General features: G+C 42.9%; 1 protein-coding gene across 1 annotated transcript in view; it reads right to left on the minus strand.

Annotated features, from left to right (window-relative positions):
• Positions 1 to 2,427: 2,427 nt before the first annotated feature.
• Positions 2,428 to 19,024, minus strand: part of PLEKHG7 (pleckstrin homology and RhoGEF domain containing G7) — a 46,089-nt gene continuing 29,492 nt past the window's right edge. The window contains exons 9-16 of the mRNA XM_040978057.1: positions 15,691 to 15,804; positions 10,923 to 11,097; positions 10,377 to 10,492; positions 9,952 to 10,045; positions 8,568 to 8,647; positions 6,779 to 6,932; positions 3,497 to 3,594; positions 2,428 to 2,535 (exon numbers count right to left, since the gene is read on the minus strand). Of these exons, the coding sequence (XP_040833991.1) occupies positions 2,428 to 2,535; positions 3,497 to 3,594; positions 6,779 to 6,932; positions 8,568 to 8,647; positions 9,952 to 10,045; positions 10,377 to 10,492; positions 10,923 to 11,097; positions 15,691 to 15,804 (939 nt within the window). The remainder of the gene's footprint in view (positions 2,536 to 3,496; positions 3,595 to 6,778; positions 6,933 to 8,567; positions 8,648 to 9,951; positions 10,046 to 10,376; positions 10,493 to 10,922; positions 11,098 to 15,690; positions 15,805 to 19,024) is intronic.

Genomic DNA, 19,024 nt, shown 5'->3' on the forward strand with positions numbered 1-19,024 from the left:
TAAATACCGTGTGTGACTAAATTATTTTATCCAATCACTTCTCAGCCTTTTGGCTAAGATCAAGTGTAAATTATTTTGTCCATTTAAAAAGGGAACAAGACACTAACCATTTTGCATTGATTTTTCACCTAGTATTAGGACTTGTACTTACACAACAGCTTTATTTTAATAGTGTTTGATCCAGGATAGTAATTAAGTTCCTTATCACAAATGAAATTACTAATGTCATTTTGCTTGAGCCTCTTCCTTTTCATATCTTTCAATTTTATGAAGATTAACAAAACCTAAAAAGATATACAAAATATACCTCATTTCATTGTATAGCCAAGCTTAATAATCAGGCAACCATTAAAGATGCTTTTTGGCAGGAGGGGGGGGGGGTCAGAAGAAACCAAAATTCTAGAATGCCCCTTCCCTGCTTTCCTTGAAGAATTAATGCACATATTTTCAAGCTTGGGATATATTGCATATTAGGTCCTTTATTTTGAGAGGTTTATAGAATTTCAACCATCTCAGGCTGCTTTGTTTATTCTTTATGTTCATTTAATAACTCCCTTTAATTGACTCAAAGGGAGAAAACTAACCCTTTAAAATCATACAAATATTATAGTTCCTGGACTTGTGGGGGAAAAGGAATTTGGACAGATCACATATTTCCAGTGCATTGCCTCCTCCAAGGTGGGTTTATAGTTGAAGCGCCCTAAAAGGCTTATGTTTTTCAGGACACATTTATTTTGGCCAGAAATTTCTTCATAAATCTGGCATAAATGTCTGCTGTGTTCTCCTAGACATTGTTGCTTTCAGTCCTGTCTCCCCGTCTTAGGCTACCTTGCTTCAATAATTAGTTTTCCAAATTGCCCTGTTTCGAGCTTCTCCTACTAAGCACCTGACATTCTGTACAGACCGTGACCCTGCTCAGGCTTGGCCCCGCAGTCTCGCTGCTGCACTTGTACGCACTTGGAAGCTTCAAGTCTTCCTCAGAGAACGACTGTGCCGCGACTTCCCCAGCTGTCATCCTCTCTTATCTTCTTCAGCTCAAAGAAACCAGATCAGATCTCAGTTGTCTTGTAGCCAATTATGATCAATGTATTGCTTCCACTTTGGAAATTGCAAGAGGTACCATTCTTGAAACTGAAGTTTGTGAACTTCCGTTTCATAGAAGCCTGACCCTAAGAAATAGTCCTTTAAATGCTCTTTATAGTATTTGCTGCCTTACTACAATAAATCAAGCTGCCTTTCTTGATGAAAATAACAATGCAGTTTTAAGTCTTGCCAAATAAAACTGAATATGCTGTCCTAACACACACACACACACTCAAAAGTCGAAAGTATTTTTTCTTCACAGACACCATTGTTCTTTGGAAAACAAAGCTAAGATGTATTACTCTTTGAAAATTCCCCATGTAAAATTGTTAACTGATCCAAGTGGAATACATTTTTTTCTTAAAATAGATTCAGACCTTGGAGATTTCTACTTTCAAGTGAGAGCATTATACAGTATGCCACAGTCAATCATCTGTTGCAGAATAGGAATTTTAAAACTACTGACAAAATGGAGAATGTAATATGTTAAAAGAATAAACATATTTGGTATCAAAAAGAATTGTTGCTGTGATTGAGGTAGGACTGTCAAGCAGTAAAACAGGCAAGTCATGTAAGAAAACTGGTTTGGAAGCTAGAGTTGCTACTGGACTAAGCAATGGATTGTTCTTTCCTTCTGACGCTCATTTATATGACCATTCAGCCTTTACATATTGAAATAGCACCATTCTTCCCTTGCACCTCATATAACACTGAAATGTTAGAAGGTTCTCCAATATATCAGTGTAGTCATATCTCAGTATCCAGAACTCACTGGATTAATTATGGAGTAAGGAATAGGAGAAAGTGCAGGAAGCTTAATGTTTCCATATAATCCATGCACATCCTCCAGGATACTCTAATCCAGATGACTTACTATGACTAACTAATACACCATAAATACTATGTAAATTTTTGTTACACTGTGTTGTTAGGAAGTGACGTAAGGAAAATAAGTTTCTACATGGTCATCATGGTCAGATAAGATCAGGCATGTTCAGGGTGGTATAGCCACAGATCGGACATGTTGCATTCAGATGCAATTTATTATCATTTTCCTTCCATAATTGGTTGAATTTATGGATGCAGAACCCATTGGTGCGCAAGGCCACCAATGGGTCTTTGTTAAGAAATTTCTCAAAGTTCATATTTGTTGCAGCCATCATTCCTCTACCATGAGGACTTCCTAAACATTCCTAAACTTTCTAAACCAGATCCTCACATTCTGAAACTGCTTTAAAATGCACATTCCCTTATAGGTTGACACTAAGTGAGTGTTAATAGAAGCGTGAATGAAGCTAAAACATAAGCCCTATTCCGAAGAGGCTTGTTACTTGTGTTTAGTCTTTAAATTTCAGAAGATTCTGAAGGCGACGTGAAGAGGGACACTTTCCTGGTTTCCTGACTCTTGGTGAAACAGGAGATTGCTGCTGCTATTTGTGCCATCCACATTTTCTGTTGAAATAAAAAAAGGAATATGTATATATGTTAGAATACTAAACAATTTCTCATATTTAGATTGATATTTTCCATTATATTATTGAATTGTTCCCTAAAATTGAAGGCTAATAAAACATTTGAATATGTTTCCCATTTTCTCTCTTGCATATAATATAAATACCTCTAATCATATAGGAAAGTGAAAATGGATTAAATGTGGGAGACAGTTGAATAATCAGACGTGAGTAATCAGGGAACCATAACGATGACTAATTAGCAAAAGGTACTGAGAACATTGACAGTCGGAAAGTTGAAGTTCTTCAATATTCACTTTGGGTGCAAACAGAAGTTCTTAACTAATAGAATGATTAGGAAAAAAGAAACAGCCTCAGAGGAAGGTAACCCTGGAAACTGAATTCAGAATGCAGTACTGTATTGATTGTCTTGCCAGGTTTTTTTGGATAGGATGAAAGCCTACCAAGGGAAAGGCAAAAATAGACACTTGCGAGGCAGAGAAGCCAGTCAGGCAGCTGCTCTGTCAACTCCTTCACTGTCAAAACATCAGCTCGTTTCTCAGTGTTGAAGGGCAGACTTGGCAGGACTCATTACGGCACGGGCCCTCACTTGGACTGATATCACATGATTTACACTTTGGAAATTGACTAGAGTATCTTAAAAGTTAATCATGCAATCAAAAGCAGTTCTCCCTCATTTCCTCCAAAACTGTAGAACTCAGAGGTGACTAGAGCGTGACAGGCTCCAGGGACCTGGCCCGCAGGAGGATGCTGTGAACACCGAGGTTTGGGAGCATGGTATGGACCTGGTATCACCTACTGTCCAACTCCTGCCCTTCCCAGAGCAGGTCAGGGAAACACACAAGGCTTTCTAATTCACTGCAACTCTAGAAATGTGGGGGCAAGATTTCTCCATATTTAAACTCTGAAGAATCAAAGACATACCAAATGAAAATACATACTTTGATATTTTCTGTTTGGGCTTGTAATAAGAACGCTGCAACACACTGGTGGTATCTGTTTTCATGTTGGATAAGAAAAGCATTTCTCAGTCCAAAAACTAGAAAAGAGGTGACAAAGACAAAAAAGCCGAATGACTTAATACGAAATCCAATTTCTTCATGTAGGAGCCTGAGGATCGTTTTGGGTTTTACGAGGGTGGAAGGATTGTATAGCTGAGAAAAAGAAAATGTAATTGCAAAGCCAAGACTTAATTACTGTGTCCAAAAGGGGCCTGCTTCAATATGAAAATACTTTGTTTTTTAACTAATGACTTCCGGGACTGGATGACTGGTAATTATAGCTTGCGTGAGGAGAAAAATAGGCTCAGTAGGTCAAAACAGAGAAAAACTATAGATAATAAAAACATGAAAATGAGTACAAAGTTTTTGTTCGTCACACCTTGCCTATGCGTTTAAAGTGAAGCAACATGAAAATAAGGTTTAGAAACCATCATGACAGGGCGACAGTACAAAAGTTCCTCAGTGCCCCCATGAGATTAGGAGTGAACAGCTGACAAATCAGATGGGCCATCCACAGCAGCCGAGGGGAAGTGCCAAACGAAGCAAGAGGGCACACTGGCCTGGTTTCTGTTCTGACCTTTCCCTGCTCGGAGAGAAATGGCAGGAGATGCTGAGAGATAACGTCATGTTTCTAGTAAAGCAGGGATTCTTGAAAAAGCCTCTTTCCTCAATGATAGATACAACACAGGGAATGAAATTTTGCAGGGTACACAGTCTTCTTAGATTAAACCCTCCGCCCTGACTCCTGTTGGGCTGACGCGTCTCCCCTGACATGGTTCTCTGCTGAGGTCTGTGAGTTGGACTCTCACTTGTTTCAGGCAGGCTTCCTCTCAGAATCACAGCAAACGCCAGACGTCCATCTTCTCAACTGCAAGAACTATTCCAGTGCCACAGATTATAGTCATAACAGTTGAAACCTCATAATTCATAAGTCCTATGTATTAAATACAGTCTCTTAAGGTCATGTCATGAAATTCTGCCTAGCTTCTTGGAGATGAAAGAACTTGAATTAAAATTGCTTTCTGGGAAATACATCTGGCTGTGTTGGTTTAACTTCCTGACTTTTTTCCCCATGAATCCTCTGTGGTGAGGCAGTTGTTCTTGGCTAGTTTTGAAAGTATCCTCTGAAAGCTGAGCTGCAGTGCTCAGTTATTCAAGGTCTCCCTTGATATAACTTGGTTACATCCCTTGGTCTGTAATATGGGCAGAAGAACTTTATAAGCAAAGGACTCATAAGGCCAGGCTTATAAAATACAATAAGAAGATATTACATGGGCAGGCACAGTTCTTTATTCCCCTGACATTCTAGGATAACAACTGACACGTTATAAGACAGGTTAGCTAATCAGGAGATATTCACCTGTACAAGGTCATATAGCTTGTCGAAATCTAGCTCAGACCTGAAATAGAGTTCAATGCTCAGTTCTCTTGTTTGGTCTCCATTTACTCTTTTCTCTACAGCTATTTTGTTTCATGTACTATATCTGAGGAATCAAAATTCTAGAGGAATGAGAAAAATGCAAAGAGAAGAGAAGAAACACAGCAGTTTTGAGTCAGAGAGCAAAAAGTGGAAGTACCAGTAAGCATTTTCAAAGGTTTTGTTTTGCTTATTTTAAAAAAGGCAGCATAGAGAACAATCATGTTTTTCCCTAAGCAATTCAGGGATGTCATATTTTTCATAAAATCCAGTTCTCAAAGCTTGCAGGGCCATGACTACACTGAGTCCTCAATGGAGCTGCTCTGTCCTTCCTCCTGGGAGCTGCAGATCCTCCTCCACATGAGTTCATACGTTGTGCCAGAATCTTTGGCCGTTCTAGTCAGACAATAAATTCCTAGCATGGTCTCTTCCGTCACTGTGGTCTCTTTCCCCATGAAAAAGTAGGTGGAATAGAGAAATTTCATCGAAGTGACATCTGGGCCCTGGCTGAAGCTCTGCCGTATCTCCTTGCAGCCCCTGGACGTGGGGGAAGCTTCTGGTGGAGGGAGGTGTACTCCCCAGTGAGGTCTTGCATCCACAGGTACTCCCTTTTACACTTGTTCCAGCACACTCTCTGGCATATGCAGACTGTGGCCTTTAAAGAAGGAAGCGTGTGAGCCAAATTGAATACAAGAGGCCATAAGTCCTGTCCATGTCACCTGTCAGCAAATCTTACTGAAGGAAGGCAGGAGGCAGAAAGCAGCATTTCTGCATTTGGGTTTCCATTAGTGGATCTGTGCTATTGTGGCGATGGCTTGCATCCACTGACAAATTTATGTATGTAAAGCATGTAAGCATACCAATTATACAGTGCTGCTATTGTTTACTTGTGTAGTCATTCAGTCATTGATTCATTCATTCATTATTTAAGGTTATTTGACTATGCACAGCTGCATCCTGTGTTAGTCATCCAAGCCCTGAGCCTCCTCTTTCCTTACTGCTGCTGGGGGACAGGAAGGCAGTCCCTGCCAGCCTCCTGCCTGGCCTCAGCTAGTCCATGAGTCACCACAGCAGGTAAAGAGACCACTGCATAATACTTTCCCACCCACTCGCCATGAGAAGAATGAACTACCCTTTGCCCCTCTGAGGCCCAAAGCTTTCTTTCCTGTTTCTAAGAGCTCCCCTAAGGCCAGCACTGTTTCTTATTCATCTTTGGACCTTCAGGGTCTGCTGAGTACCTAGCTCTCAAGAGACATTCAAGAAATGACTGAGGGCCTTGCGTGGTAGTTTAGTGGCTAAAGTCCTCGCCTTGAACGCACCAGGATCCCACATGGGAGCCGGTTCTAATCCTGGTGGTCCCACTTTCCATCCAGCTCCCTGCTTGTGGCCTGGGAAAGTAGTCAAGGATGGCCCAAAGCCTGGGGAGCCTGCACCCACGTGGGAGACCTGGAAGGGCTCCTGGCTCCTGGCTTCAGATCAGCTCAGCACAGGTTCATTGCAGCCACACGGGGGGTAAATCAGTGGACAGAAGATCTTCTGTGTGTCTCCCCCTCTCTGTATATCTGACTTTCCAATAAAAATATATAAATCTTAAAAAAAGAAAATGGAAGGGCCTTGCTGAAGGCTATGTGTCTAGCAAGTGGCAGAACTGAGTCAGGCAGGTATTGGATTGCAGAGTGAATGCTATACAGACACGTGGGAACACAGTATTGTCTCCAATGGAGACTTAAACTGACTTCTCATCCTGCTACCAATATAAAACACAGCGACGGCAAACAGAGGAGTTGAAGGATGAAAATACATACCTGACATGTGGAGTGGATCAATACTTTTGACTACCAATCGATCTAGTGGAATGGGCTGATCAAGTACTGTACATGAGACACCTTCTTTCACAACTGCCTGCAGTTCAGGAGTGAGTGAAGGACATACTAAGCCAGTGTCCAAGCCTCCAAGTTTCTGAAAGTCAAGGGGAAATTAAAACAACATACAGGTAATAAATATGTGCACATACCTAAAGTGCACCTTTAGGTAAACAGATTCTCAGGAACAAATGCTTGTCTGGATCTGGAAAAGCGTCTCCCTAGGATTTGAACCAGGGAATTCTGATCTCCAAGTACGATGATCATTACCAATGCCAGCTCATGTTTTATTTGGAAAGCATTCTGATTACCATAACATTAACAGGACTGTCTTTATTCCCTGTATCTTCTTCTCCATACAGAGTTAAGAATGAGAAAAGGAAAAACTTATTCTGGCTACCTCTGCACAGGGTCTAATACTACACACTACTAAATACATTGCATGCCATTGAATTTGGAAACAAATTATCTTATACATGTAAGATGTTGAATTTGCAAGGTACTTGTTATATGCAAAACAGCACAGAAGACTGTAAACTGACACCATTCCTTATTTTGGAATCAACCCTGAAGCATGAAGCCAGAACATTGCTGAATGCTGTAATCAATATGGGCTGTCACTAACTCATCTGTTCAGATTTATAGCATGATTTGAACTTGACTCATGCAGACATGCTAATCTGATTAGTTTAAAATAGGAGGCCATACAGATTTGAAAGCTGTGACTCAAGAGTGTCTTGAATACTCACTACCTTGCCAACCACTAACCAGCTAATCACAGACTGATTAATGGGTATCTATTTTATTCAGCTCAAATAACCAGCATGCCATTAGGAATATTTGTTTATTAAAAGATATCAGCTATCTTGCTTTGTGATCTCCTTATCTGGGTGAGTCTAATCATTTGGCAAAGACATGTGTTGAACACCACATTAGACGTCTCTGATGGCTTACACCATTATAGCATAAGGGCAGGTGTCTGCAAGTCTTAGAGGAGCTTCCTTCCTGGATATGACTTGTATACCATTCAGGGAACACTCTATGAAGCAGAGGATTAGACAGGAAGCCTTTTGTAAACCATCAGATCAATAGTTTAATGGTAGCAGAAACACCAGCACAACAGCAGTAAGAGTAGCCCATGGTGCTTAGTGGAAAAAAGTCTCAATGCTCTACAGAAACCTCGTGGCTCTAGCCCCTTATTGATCCATTTGATGTTGACACCAGCTCTCCATTTACTTGACATTTCAAGTCTTAGACAGACAGTGAAACAGCAGGTTTCTCTCCCAGTGCTAGAATCATTGTTTCCCAGGAATGATGTGAGCCTCAGATTGGAATAGGCAGTGGATGCCACCATGGTACATGGCACAAACTGTGACGGGAGGGCCTCTATCAGACTCTGGCAGCTTTCCTGTGGTGGCCAGTTTGGAAGAGGGAAGGGTCAATAATGACAATTGTTTGTGTTTCCTTGACCTAGACAATTCAGGCATCCTTTAAAGTGTGCAGACTTACTTGTTCTAAAACATACATCTTACCTTTGACATTCTTCAGAAACGTAATTTATTTCTGATTTTGTTTTAAATTTAGTAGTAGGATTTCAATACAGTATTTTAAAATGCCTTATTTTTTTAAGATGGCAAACTCCAATTTGATATTAAGAATCCTTTAGCGCAGCTTACCTGGAACCCTCTTCGAACATTTAGATACTTGCAAATACTTGTTACCAGCATTTTACCTTTTTGTTGCGTTTTGGTTTTGTAACTAAGAGGAAATCATCAAAGAGAAACAGATAAACATCCAGGAATCTTGTGCTTTCTGAGGAAAGAAAGAGAAGGTGAGAGGGAGATTTGAAATAGTAACTGGAATGAGAAACAGCTCTAATTGTCTCAGGAGTTCATCCATGTCACCTGGTTTCTCTTAATTACTTTCTTACTCCAAATATAACCACAGTTAGGGGTGTTGGTGGTGGTGGCTAAGGCTTGGATGTGCAAAATGTGGCAGCACACAATTTAGTCCAGTGCATCCTTTAACACCTGTTAAATTTGTTTCCCCCATTCTCCGTTCATATATGAATAGTGTGAAGGTCATCATCTAACTGAAATAGTTTTGTTTTCTCCTTCTAGTTCGAAGTGTTTTATTCTAACAAGCATCAATTCGTTTTATATCCTAGAATTTATTATAAAAAATGGTTATTGAGCCCTTCAATAAATGTGTTCCACTAAACGGTCCAGAAACATGGGTACTGAATATGTACTGCACATCAATGAACAAGGCACAATTCATGCCTTCTAGTTCTCTTATTTCTATTGGGAGCAGATACATGATAAGTATGTAAAGAACATTTAAATTAAGATTAGTTCTGAACTTATTTTGTGGTTTGGACAATAATTTTGGAGTCGTCCCAAAGCCCCATATATTGAAGGCATGATCCTCAATATCTTATGATAATGGTTAATGGATTAACATTAGTAGATTAACATAGAGTCTTTTTATAATTATGGCCTCTTGGAGATTCTAGTAGGAGATCGTTCTAATTTTTTTTTATTAATTACATTGCAGTATGTGACAGAGTTTCATAGGCTCGGGATTCCCCCAACCCCTCCACATACCCTCTGCCCATGGTGGATTCCTCCACCTTATTGCAGTATTACAGTTCAAATTCAGTCAAGATTCTTTCATTGCAAGCATATACCAACCTAATTTATTTTTATTTATTTTGTTTTTTATTGTATTTGAAAGGCAGAGTTACACAGAGAGAAAGAGAGAGGAAGAGAGAAGAAGGGACAGATCTTGGATCTGCTGGTCTACTCCCCAAATGGCTGCAATGGCCAGGTCTGTGCTGGGCTAAAGCCAGCACCCAGAGCACCTGTGCAGGGGGCATCCTCTGCTCTCTTCCCAGGTGTACCAGCAGGGCGAGGCATTAGAAGTGGAGCAAGTGTCTCAGTTTGTGGAGAGAAAATAGATGAAACCTAGCTAGTTACATCATAAGGTCTTTGTTCATGCCAGGTATTTCCTGATCCACATTTTCCAGCACCCGGGACATAAGCAAACATAGTCCCTCTTGCCACGTAACGACAATCCACCAAACTGCTGGGATTTTAAAGCAAACTATGCCTTACCTGCAAGAGTTAATTTTCCTTCATAGATGAGGTGTCTATTGGTTGGTGACAAGATGGTTTCTGCCATGTGCTCTTTAAAAATGTGTTTCAAACACTTGCAAAACAAGGGAGAAAAAGAGAAGTTGTTACTGACATGAAGCAAAAATGTTAAGGAGCTGTGGTAGTCGGTTATGTCTAGAAATGTCAGGATATTTAGAAACTCTAGGGTATGCAAAAGGGATGGGAAGGGACTGGAACACCTCTCAGAACGCGCACCCAGACATGGCAAACTGCCACTAGTGCTGGACCACAGAGACTTTACTCCTGGCTTAACAATTAGAGTTAGTCTTTGAGTGGACAGTTGGTACTTTGATTGTTAAATTTCTACCTGAATGACAAACTCCTGGAATGGGAAAATACAAATCAAAACCCAAATCTTTTTCTACCTCTGGAATGAAAAATCTTTTATCTCTCTCCCAAAGTGGAGGCCACACTATGATGTCCTGCAGATGCTTAAATTTTTGGTAATTGTCAAGCCACTTCACCTTCCCTTCAAGATCTCCTGAAAGACAAAGACAAGGACAACTTTATGTTTAGATGTACTTGACATTGCAGCAGAAACTTTAACCTATGTCCACAGTTATCACTTTGTAACACCCACTGGCTCTGAAACCAAATTATATTTTAGGTTCATTTAACATGTGAAGGTACTTGGAAAAGTATTTTTCTGTATAAGCTTGGTGCTGGAGTTCTCTCAGGGGTCACCAGGATGTGACTGGGCTTATTGTGTGTGTGTGTGTGTGTGTGTGTGTGTGTGTGTGTGTGTGTGTGTGTGTGTGTGTGTGTGTGTGATTTACAGTGTACTCACACACTGGTATCTATGCCTTCAAGGGTCATGATCTTCAGTCAATGGAATCACCTTCTAGGATGGAGACCCAGGTCGCTCTTGGGATTCACAGGGTCCCACTCTTTAATTCACCTTAAGGACTTACTGATGGACTTTTCCACCTTTTCCTTGATGGAGTAGATCATGATTTTCTCAGTAGGATCCGTGCTTCTCTTCCAGATATTCTTCAGCAACAAGGGATACCGAGTCAGCCTGTGTAGTGGAGCTACCAGCAGCTCAGTCAGGTGCAGCCTTCTGCAGTGTTCGTTTTGCTCACACCACTGTGGGAGGCAGAGGGTGGGGGCATCAGAATACCACTTTTGTGCTGTGAAGGCACTAAGAGGCCTGGACACAAGTTCTTAGAAACGTCATTCAGTAATAACGGGATGCATCCGTGAGCTTGCCAGGAAAACTTAACAAGCCATCGGCTGGCCTTTAATTTTAAGAACTGTCTATCAAGCATCTCTCTCTCTGGGCAATATTCAGGGTATGGTAGTGGGGTTTTAGATGTGATTAAGAAATATTAAGAAAAACTTTCATTATGCCTTCAAAAATGGTGATGAAGTCAGAAACTAAGAGCATCATCTATACAAAGGATCTTCAAAAAGTTCATGGAAAATGCATACAAAGAAAAAACACTGCATGAAGATTCATAGTATGCATGAATTTCAAATTTTCTATACCAAAAATAAACATAGCTTTTAATTCCATTCGCACAAACTTCTTGAAATATCCTTATATAACTCCACCACTCAGTCCTTCTAAATGGGGAAATTTAACAAGATCTGCATTCATGGGGAAAGGTTTAAAACTCATGAGTCCTCTATCTCTAAATGCACACTACATTCACATTAAAGCGATTGTCAAGACAGTAAGGTACAGGGCCCAGCATGATAGCCTAGTGGCTAAATGCTCGCCTTGTATGTGTCCAGGTGAGACCATCCAGGCCTGCTGAGATCTTGGAAACACCTGCAGGTGGACGGCACCAGCACTGCCCACCCATTTCCTAACTGATTAAGAGACCACCAATGGGGAGCATCTTACCTGTAGGCTCCCCGCCCAACAAGGAGGGGTCGGGGAATGCTTAAAATCCCAAGACCCTTCCTCAAACCTTTGGGTGTCTCCCCCTCCCCTTTCGAGAGGCACCCCACCTCCCGGCTTTCTCCCAGGCGGTGCTTTCCCCCTCCCTCTCCCTTCCCTGCTCACCTGGTCCCTTCGCAAATAAACTTTTCTGTCTGCAACAGATTCCCGGATTTTTATTTCTGTAATAAGCTGAGGAAAGAACCCACTGGGCATTTCTGTTAACAGGGATCCCATACTGGCATTGGCTGCTGTCCTGGCTGTTCCACCTCCCACCCAACTCCCTGCAGAAGAGGATGGCCCAAAGCCTTAGGCCCCTGCACCTGCTTGGGAGACCAGGAAGATCCTTGCTTTTACACAGGTGCCCTAAAACATGGAAGCAGGGTCTGGTTTCTCTGTGGACTGCCATGTCAAGAAGAGTCAATGAAGGCTCTTCCTCTTCTATGATCCCACCTGCTCATACCAAAGTGATCCTAGAGTCAGCCATTCAAGTTATGAAAGGATCTTAATGTATCTCCATACAACTCACCTGTCAAAATCCTAACCCTCACTGGGCTCCTACCAAAGATGGAGCCTTGGGAAGGTGACAGCTCACAGGACAGAACCTTCATAAATGGGTTTGTACCCTGGTGAAGGAAACTGCAGTAAACTCTCTAGCTCTCTGCCATTGTTCCTCCTGAACAGCATGGGTCAAATACAACTTGATAGTTGATTCCTATTTTAGTTTCTAGTGTAAACCTAATTTATGCCAGATGTTTTGCAAGTCTATATCTGTTTTCCTGAAAATTCTGGGTCAGAACACTCAAATATACAACCCACAAGACCACCCTGTGATTTTGATGGTTCCAATTTCTCTTTTGCAAAGAGAAAGCTCTTTGTCACTCTTCCTGTTTGTAAAACCAAGAACAACAAAACAATAACAAAACATAACAAAAACCCTGCCTTTTATCTCCTAGATTCCTGCTTAGCAATTTGTACTTGCCTCTCATAGCTTGATCATGTATTTTGGTGGAAAAATCACCCACCACATTAGTAAACTTATCAGACCATTTGTTTGGGAAGTATCCAGGGCTCTTTTTAAAGGATTATTGAGGATTACATCCCCTCTCTCTGCCCTGCAGTGACAGGGTATGCCATGAAAGTGAGCATGGGGTACAGGATGCATGGGGTGCCAGGAGCCAGGACCTCCTTCCCATCTCTGGATCTCAGAGTCATCCTCTGTGAGTTGGTGGAGGGCACAGGATAGTCTCCAAGTTCTCCTACAGCTCCAGATGACTGTATTCCTCACGAGGGTTAGGAGGAGTCAGGAAACAGGGGCTCAAGATGTGAAAGGGTGGGAGTGGGAGTAAGTGGGATAAAGGAGAGGGAAGCAGGGCTGTGCAACGCTCTAGTGCTGATTTCCAGCCCGACTCTCCATGGCTACCTGCGGGTCTCCTTGGGTAGCCTGGGAGTTTCAGTACCTGATTTGTCAGCAGCAGTTAGGGATCCCTTCAGAATACCCATCCACAGTTGTTATCCCCCACTGCCATGCCATGGAAGCATGCTCTAGCTGTAGGCATCACCCAATATCCTTCACATTTTCATCAGGTAAGATCCTCAGCAGTGAATAATGGAGACAAAGTTCCAGGCAACTATAGGAGAAGCTTTAAGATTTTGAGAAGTCTCAGAAAAGAAAAAAAAAAAACAGTTGACTGATAATCATAAAAGTAAAGCTCTAAGCTTTTCTTTGATTTCTCTATTGGCTTTTCAGATTCATTTTTTCCCCCAGATCTATTGAGGAAAGCAAAGACCATCTTTATCATAAAAGGACATAAAAGGCCTTTGCATGAATGAATCTCGATCAATGGAGGCTCCTGTTGTATGATAAGGATTATCTGATGTGTTTATCAGAGGTTCAAATACAATTGTTTTAAGAAATCTCTGTTGGTGCGCTGCATCATGGCGCTAGAGAACAGAATTCCTGGGACTTCAGAAAATGTATGTATCTCTTTTAAACCTCGCCTGTGAAAAGTGCCTCATGGTGTTGGTGAGTGGTTTTAATGAGAACAATGTCTATCAGAACTTGCTGACATTGTTAGCAAGTGTTGGTTGAACCAGCTAAAGTCCCCAGTCCACATCATTTGAATTTGTTTCTAAAATATTGGGAAGCATTCGCCTCCCATCCAGGTACACCAGGGTAAGATAAACACATTCCAAAAGCCCACCCTCACGTGGTAGGGAGGGTGAACTCATGCCAGTATATCCATTGGCCAATTTCATGCAACCCATATTGGGCACAGACTTAATTTCTCCAAGAACACTACAGAGCAGAGCAACAGAGGAGAGCGGATACCAGCTGTCTGCAGGTCTGGATTCAAATTCTTTTGCCCCAGACACCACATCTCCCAACAAGTTGCCCAACTTGTCTGAGCACATAATACTACGTTTTGTAGACTAAGCGTGTAGACAAAGAGATTACAGACGGCCAGCACACAGCACAGTGCTTAGCCCACAGCTGAAACACCAGCCACCTTCAGTGTCTGAGAATCCTTGCAGTCAGACTACGGGCTAGAGAAGGAAGATTCACTCTCAACTCCAGGAGTCTCTCAGGCAGAGTCTCTCTGACCTCTCAGCTTTGTTTATTGTGATGCAAAACAGTCCTGAGGACTTGAAAATAGAGCTGGTAGAAAAAGCTCTAGGCTTTTTTTGCCCAGAGCCATTTGTATGGCTAAGTGATCTTGTGGCAGTCACTGTGGCCAGGGAAAGCAGTGGAGAATGGCTAAAGTCCTTGTGCTCCAGTACCCAGGGGGCGATATGGAAGAAGCTTCTGGCTGCAGCTCAGCTCTGGCCACTGCAATCATTTGGGGAGTGAACTAGCAGACAGAAGATCGCTCTCTCAGTCTCTCTGTCTGCTTCTCTCTCTCTTTCTGTAACTGACTTTCAAGAAAAACAAACAAATCTTAAAAAAAAATCTTTGCATCTCTAGATCTCTTTAGATGATACACGTACTTCACACATCCCCGTAATCTACTTTCCCATATCACAGTTGATAGGGGATTTCCATAATGACTCCTGGAGGTTTTAAGTTAATCTCTCCCCTATTTTGGAAGGGAACAGAAACAGACTTGCATCCTCCCACTTTGGGAACTTAATCAAGAATCTCTTCCCCAGCAACCAGGTAAACACATTCCCAAAGCAGCATGACCATTTCCACACAAGTAAGTCCACACGACTCTGTTTTTGATCAAGCAGTATAAAAAAGGCTGAACTCCCAAACCAGGGTCAAATCTCTTCTCCAAGCTCATTCATGTGTCCTTGTCCAGGCTTCCTGGCCGCTCAGAGCCAAGGCAGAGGCCCCCAGAGTCCCAGCTCAGTCAGCGGGACCTGAGGGTACCTCTCCACCTGTCTGACATGATCCTCTGGCAGGGTTTTCAGATGACCCAACCATTTGGGCTCTTGCCACCCACATGGCAGACTCAGATGCCAGGGTTCAGGCTCCTGACTTCAGCCAGGCCCGGCCCTGGCCATTGCAGCCATTTCAGGGGAGAAACAGCAGACGGAAAAGCATACTCATTCTCTCATTCTCTCTCTGCCCCCATCACACCTGTCTGGCACTCTCCCTTTCAAATAAAGAAAAACAAACCATTAGAGCAAAACCTTTATGATGTATTTATGAGGAAAGCAGACTTTTAGCTAGAAGACATTGTTGGTTATTTACTTTTCTTCTTTCCCCTTTAATTCAGGTGTAATAATTCCCCAGTACCCATTACACATCAGGCGTTTCATAGAAAATATCAGAGAAAATGGCACTTTACTTTTAAGTAAATGCTGAAGTCATCTCTGTGTCTGAGGCTCTCGAGGTAGAAGATGGCAGCGGAGTAGTTCAGGCAGTAGGTCTGGTGGCTGGGACAGAGGCGCCCGCGGAAACACTGCAAGACAAGAGTGTGAAGGAAGTGGCAGGATGCCGAGCCACTCAGCTCCTCCTCTCTCTCCACTTTCATCAGTAACTTCAAACAGGCCCTGGACAGGCCATCTTCACGACAAACTTAAAAAAAGAGGGCATGTGGTTGGTTCTTGGATATAGATCCTTAGTTCTGCTTCCTGGAAGGCAGTGCTGATGGCTCAAATATTGGGTGCTTTTATTTTATTTTTACTTTAAAGGCAGCGAAACGGAGAGACTGAAAGAAAGTTCTTCTGTCTGCTGGTTTACTGCCCAAATGGCGGCAATGGCAGGAACTGGGCTGGTCTGAAGTCAGGAACTTCTTCCAGGTCTCCCAAGTTGGGGTGCAGGGTCCCAAGGCATTGGGGCATCCTTTGCTGCCTTCCCAGGCGCTTAGCAAGGAGTATGGGAAGTGGAACAGCCATAACATGGGCCGCCTGTATAGGATGCGGGCAGCACAGGGTAAAGGTTTTAGCTTCGTATGCCACGGCGCCAGCCCCGAATATTAGGTTCCTGACACTGACATTGCAGCCCTGGATTGGTTCCTCTTCTGGTGGCTCTGGCCACATCCCAGCTCTGTTCATTGCGAGCATTTGGAAGGTAACGCAGAAAGAAGCACGCGTTCCGCTCCCCTCAGATAAACTGGGGGGCTGGGGGGGGGAGGGAAGAAAAAAAAACACCCAATATTCCCATAAAAAAGTACCTCTTCAGTCATCTTCTCTCTGCTGCACTGAAAGAAAACTATTTCGAAGGATAAACAGGCAAGGAGCTAGTTTCCGTGAGCTGCGACCCGTGCACCCTGTAATGTCAGGCTGCCTCTTTAACTCTCGGTTTCAGCCACCCCTTCCCAGAATGCCGGGGTCACATCCGGGGTCAGGGCGCATCCTCCTGAGGCACCGCGGCCGGCCTATTAGCACAGGTGGGAGGAGCGAGGACTGCGTGCCAGCTGCCCTGGAGGCTTCCTCACCCTCCGGCTCTGGAATGTTCTGGGGGAATGTCCTGAGGTGCCGCCGGCTCCTGACCAGGACGAGGACGGTTCCCGCTCTGCCGCGCGCCCTCGGGCGGACCTTCCCCAGGAGAGGTAGAGTTTTCGGTTTTTCTTTTCTCTATGGGCAATTTGTTGGCCTGCTCGTGCTGGGAATTTCTGTGTGGGGAGGCACGGGCTTGGACGTAAATTTGCGTTTATTCCCTTCACTGCCATACCAGCTATCTTCGTATTTGCACGCACATGCGCGCACACACTTGTACAATGGGATTTCTGGATGTAATTCACCTGCTTATTCCTACCTTGCAGAGGCCCGCACAGCTACTTGGGCCCTATAATAATGTAAATCTTCGTGATTTCCAGGCCTGCGTTGGTGATGGCAGGCTTACACAGACGGGGGGAAAAACTGCCGGTGACCCTTTCTGCCAAATGTTCCGCAGACGTGTCCCTTAATTTTTTTTCTACTGGTTTCGAAAAATATGGACATTTGAAATGAAACTGCCCTGGAGCCTTGTTTTAGGAGCATGCATTTGGTTTGGAAATCTTAACCCAGCTGCTGCTGAACTCTATTTTTTTTCTTATTCTGATTTAATCTTGGACTTATGATAGTGGCTATGCACTCATACGCCACTTCAGAATCATTGTTAGCACAAGGCAGACTGTCAGTGTTGGTATTCCTATGTGCAAAAGCCAAACTGCGTATCCTATACAAGATGCCGCTGCTGTCTGTAAGTGGCTGTCTTGGGAATGACCGTTCTTTTCTCCTTCTTTCATGGTTATTCTGTCTTTTATGTAAATACGTATTCTTCTTTTAAAGCAGAGTCTGTGTTATCTGTGTTGGAGGAAGGGGAGGGGTTGGAGGTAAAGAGAACCTAGAAAAATATTTTGCTGTAGAGGCTCAGAGGACAAAATTCGGTGACGAACGATGTCAGAATTGGGCATTCGCTCATGGTTAGCAGCCAGGGGGAAGGGGTACGTTCTCATGTTCTACAGCTTGGAGGACTGTGCACTTATGTAGTAATATCACTCGAGCAAATGGAGGAGCCTCATGGCTCCAGACATTGAATAGTAACAGAGAAACTTGCGTGATTTGATCACTGTAGACATGTGTTGATATGTCATGCTATTTATGTCACGGAAGTACACAGTTACCATTAATCAAGAATTGTTTAAACATGTTTTAAGGAGGAGGGAATACTAACTAACCTGATTTATCACATATTGAATACATATATCGAGTTACCACACTATACCGCATAAATTGTAAAACTATAATAATTTTTTTTAAGGCAGTCATAGGAAGGAAAATGCTGTGGACATTCTCTTAGGGGAGAGTTGTTGACAGCTTTCTGAGAAGACTCAGGTCTTCTTGCAGGACACAGATGTGCTAGGCGTGTCCTAAGTGTGAGGCGATGGAGAAGCGGCTGAGAGCAACAGTCACGACTGGGCAGGTTTAACCTGCTCGCTCTATAGCCAACACCAAGTTATCGGACCACTCCAACTCTGTCTTCACTCAAGGCCTTCCTCGGTTGGCTCACGAGTAAGGAGCTAGTGTCACAGCTGGGTGACCCTGATGGACATTTACTGTTCCTCAGAGCCCCTTCCGGGGGTGCACTGCCGGCACCTGCTCCTCTCTGGGTGAGCTTGGCCATCACGAGGCTCTACGACTGATGACAAGGCATGTCATCGGAGGCTTCAGGCAGAATCCTGAAGACTCAGTGAACACCTTGCTTCAGTCTCTCGTTTGTGAGTGGCAGGGGCTGAGAGCTGGTAATGAATGTTCCACCCACGTGGGTCCTGGAGTCAGAACAGTCAAGGGTGGAGTGGAGCATAAATGAGAGATGAAGCCCAGAAAGTCAGAAGCAGGGGCTGCTTTTTGCTGTGGCATATTTGCATCTAACCTGACCAATACAGAATCTTTTAAATCGAGGAAAATTTTGTAAAACCATCTTTGCATACTTGCAATCTAATATAGAACGTAATATAGAACATTAGTAACAAGCTCATTAATTTTCCATTCTGGAGCAGACTATAAAGGCATTGATGTGTTTCGATAAGAAGCTAATTTTTCTCCAGACTATTAAAAATGAAATTTAAACTTGTTCTGATGCACGGAATTGACAGAACCTGAAATTTTAGCTAATTTCTAAAACTGCACTTTTTTTCTCTTGTTTTGCCAAGTTCTTCTTAAATTTATCTTCATAGTTGACTGATGCATATTTCA

The sequence above is a fragment of the Ochotona curzoniae genome, unplaced genomic scaffold (genome assembly GCF_017591425.1).
Source record: "Ochotona curzoniae isolate NIBS_2020 unplaced genomic scaffold, NIBS_Ocur_1.0 contig_1014, whole genome shotgun sequence".
NCBI classification, from domain to species: domain Eukaryota; kingdom Metazoa; phylum Chordata; class Mammalia; order Lagomorpha; family Ochotonidae; genus Ochotona; species Ochotona curzoniae.